General features: G+C 38.4%; 1 protein-coding gene across 1 annotated transcript in view; it reads left to right on the forward strand.

The window, feature by feature from the left end:
* Positions 1–3,167, forward strand: part of MEP1A (meprin A, alpha (PABA peptide hydrolase)) — a 55,634-nt gene that overhangs the window by 38,002 nt on the left and 14,465 nt on the right. Inside the window, exons 8-9 of the mRNA XM_011986870.1 lie at positions 115–336; positions 1,195–1,344. Of these exons, the coding sequence (XP_011842260.1) occupies positions 115–336; positions 1,195–1,344 (372 nt within the window). The remainder of the gene's footprint in view (positions 1–114; positions 337–1,194; positions 1,345–3,167) is intronic.

Genomic DNA, 3,167 nt, shown 5'->3' on the forward strand with positions numbered 1-3,167 from the left:
ATATATATTTAATAACTATTTCCCTTTTTTGGAGGGTCTCTGGGTCTGTAGTCAAAGAGCAGCACGGGGAAAATACCATGACAGAGCAGGACCTGTGGATTCTCTCCCTAACAGGTTACCAGCACAACTTTGACACCTATGATGATAGCCTCATCACAGACCTCAATACACCCTATGACTATGAGTCTTTGATGCACTACCAGCCTTTCTCATTTAACAAGAATGCAAGTGTTCCCACCATCACAGCCAAGATCCCTGAGTTTAACTCCATTATCGGACAGCGCCTGGATTTCAGTGCCATTGATTTAGAGAGGCTGAACCGAATGTACAATTGCAGTGAGTACCTCCGTTTTTGAGAACTTGGTAAACTAGCCTCAGCAGAGATTCCCTCAGCCTTAGAGATTTCCTTTACATTTTCCTTTACTCTTCTTTAATGTTCTAGCTAAAAGAATAAGAACAAACTGCACAACTTTTGTTGGTCTACTTCTAGACCCATTTGTTTAAGTATTGTCTATGGCTGTTTTTGTGCTACAATGGCAGAGTTGAGTAGTTAAAAACAAACAAATAAAACTATAACACCAACCTTACACGATGGTTATAAAAACCAGTTATGTAGTTGTGTTTTGTAAAGTCAAGGTACTGGACAAATGTAAGGAGCTGTTATTGTCTAGCTTCTTTTGCTTCTTTTGGAGGATGCATTATTATGTAAAGCTCAAGATACGTGATAGACTTGAAAGCATTTTGTATCCTGAAAAATTTTTTATGTACATTAGTTATTCCTAGAGTAACCTAATCCTCTGGGGCAGGGTATTTTCTAAAGATGATCCCACTAGCCTTCAGAGATAAAATGTTTGATTCTGTTCAGTAAGTATGTACAGAAGACCTACTAAGTACAAAGCCAAGTATTATAGGTACCTTGTTCTTGATCTAAAGGAGTTTATGGTTGGTATTTACATAGCAGAGAATGATTATAGATTTTTTTTTAATCTTGACTCTGTGAGGTAGGTAGGGCTGTGTCTATATTAGCAAGTACTAAGATCTGATGACAGTAAGATTTGCGTTTGAGAAACAGTCAAGAAAACAAGCTTGTGATCCTGTTGTATCTGAACAATGAGGTTTTAGTGGCTTAAGACATTAGCTATTTGGAATGACTATCTTTCATTTTTAACCAGACAATAAAAATATCATTTGCAGCCACAACTCACACTCTTTTGGACCACTGTACCTTTGAGAAGGCAAACATCTGTGGGATGATTCAGGGCACCACAGACGACACTGACTGGGTCCATCAGGACAGTGCTCAGGCTGGAGAAGTGGATCACACCTTGCTGGGACAATGCACAGGTCAGTGAAAGTGGAAAGCAAACACATTGATGTGGTTCAACAGGTTCGATTAGGTTATGCTAATCACCATGTTTTGCCTCAGTCAGAATGTTAGTTATCAAACTTGAAAATCTGAACAAGGACAAAAAAATTTCTCATATCTTAATTATTAACTCAATAAAAAGCATCCAGTCTCTGGGCACACAAAAGAAAGATGCATTTAAGCAAAACTGATATTGGTATATGATTGATAAGATAAAACCTCATAAATAAAGGCAATGTCTGTAGAGGCCCCCCCCAAAGAAATATAATGTGAGTCACATATGTAATGTAGAATTTTCTAATGTCCACGTGAATCTGGCTCTGTGGCACAATGGATAACACATCGGACTTTTAATACTTATGTGAAAAAGTAAAAGAAAACAGGTGAAATTAATTTTAATAACGTATTTTGTAACTCAGTATATCCAAATAGTAGCATTTCAACATGTAATCAATATAAAAGTTGTTACGAGATGCTTCACTTTTTTCAGGCTAAGTATTTTAAATTTGACACATATTTTACTCCTGCAGTGCATCTCAGTTTGCACTGGCCACAATTCAAGCACTCAACAGCCACCTAGGTTTGGTAGCCACTGTATTGGATAGCACAGCTTCAGATACTTCCTATATATGGTTTGTGTAGTGAAAAAGACAGACAGTTATGGACTAAGTGACTTCACCACTTACTAATTGAAATATGGCTTCACCACTTACTAATTGTGACCACAGGAAGTTGTTGTCATGTGTGTGCTTTTTCTAAAAGTCTTGGCTTTTGCAAGCCTCTGTAAACATCAAAATATTGATGTCTACTTCACAGTGACAGTGGAAGAAGATAATGCATACAAAGCCCCTACCTGCAGACGAGCAGCTTCACTTCCCATTTTTCCATCTTCCCTTTCTCTCCAGAGGTTCCATTTATTTTGTTTTTCTGTTTTAACCTTCTAGTGTTCTGTGCCTGCCATTGAATTCATCTTAACCATATTTGGAAGCAGATGAGGTTATGGATTATTATAGCCTTTTAAAGACTAGACTATTGCGAAGTCACTTAGTCTATAACTGTCTGAGAGTTGGTGAGATTCCCTTCCCAGAAGGGACACAGCCTGTCACCCAGATTCCAGGCCACCACAGGGAATGTCAGAGGTGATAAGCCACTGACACTTCCTCCACCTTTGGAAGAGGGTAAAAGTTTCTGTCACAGATCAGATTATCAAACATATCATTCCAAGTGTCCAAAGGTTGATCCAAGCCTGAAGTGCTCTCTAAATTTCCGTTTTAGCCTCTAATCCAACCTATTCTGTGGGCTTGCTGCTAGGCTAATGTACAATTGCCAGCTAAACACAGAGGTAATCTTTACTGTGAGAGGAATCTGCTGAAAGAATGTTCTAGTAAGAGAAAAGGACCACAGCCCAGAAGAAAGATCTGGAAAAGCTGTATCAGGTTAACTTGAGCAGCTATTATGCTTCTTTCAGAGGAGGTATGTAATGAAACATGTCCCTCTGCTAGAGAACTCTTGCATAGTTACAGGTGGATGCATAGACATGAAGAGCTCGAAGGATCCCATGGGAGGATCCCTCCCATTCAAAACCCACAGAAATAAATAAACACCTAGGTATTAGCGGAGCTGGGGATAATTTAGGCCTCCTGAGTTCTGGACTTGAATTATTTGACTCTCAATGAATGCTTCATAAAAGAATTCCTCAGTAAGAATTACTTAGAAACCTTTTTAGCCTTGTGCACTCTTTTTTTTTTTTTTTTTTTTTTGTAACAACCCAGGCATTCAATATATAATTATAATTCAGAGG

The sequence above is a fragment of the Mandrillus leucophaeus genome, unplaced genomic scaffold, assembly GCF_000951045.1.
Source record: "Mandrillus leucophaeus isolate KB7577 unplaced genomic scaffold, Mleu.le_1.0 Scaffold3, whole genome shotgun sequence".
In the NCBI taxonomy this organism is placed as follows: domain Eukaryota; kingdom Metazoa; phylum Chordata; class Mammalia; order Primates; family Cercopithecidae; genus Mandrillus; species Mandrillus leucophaeus.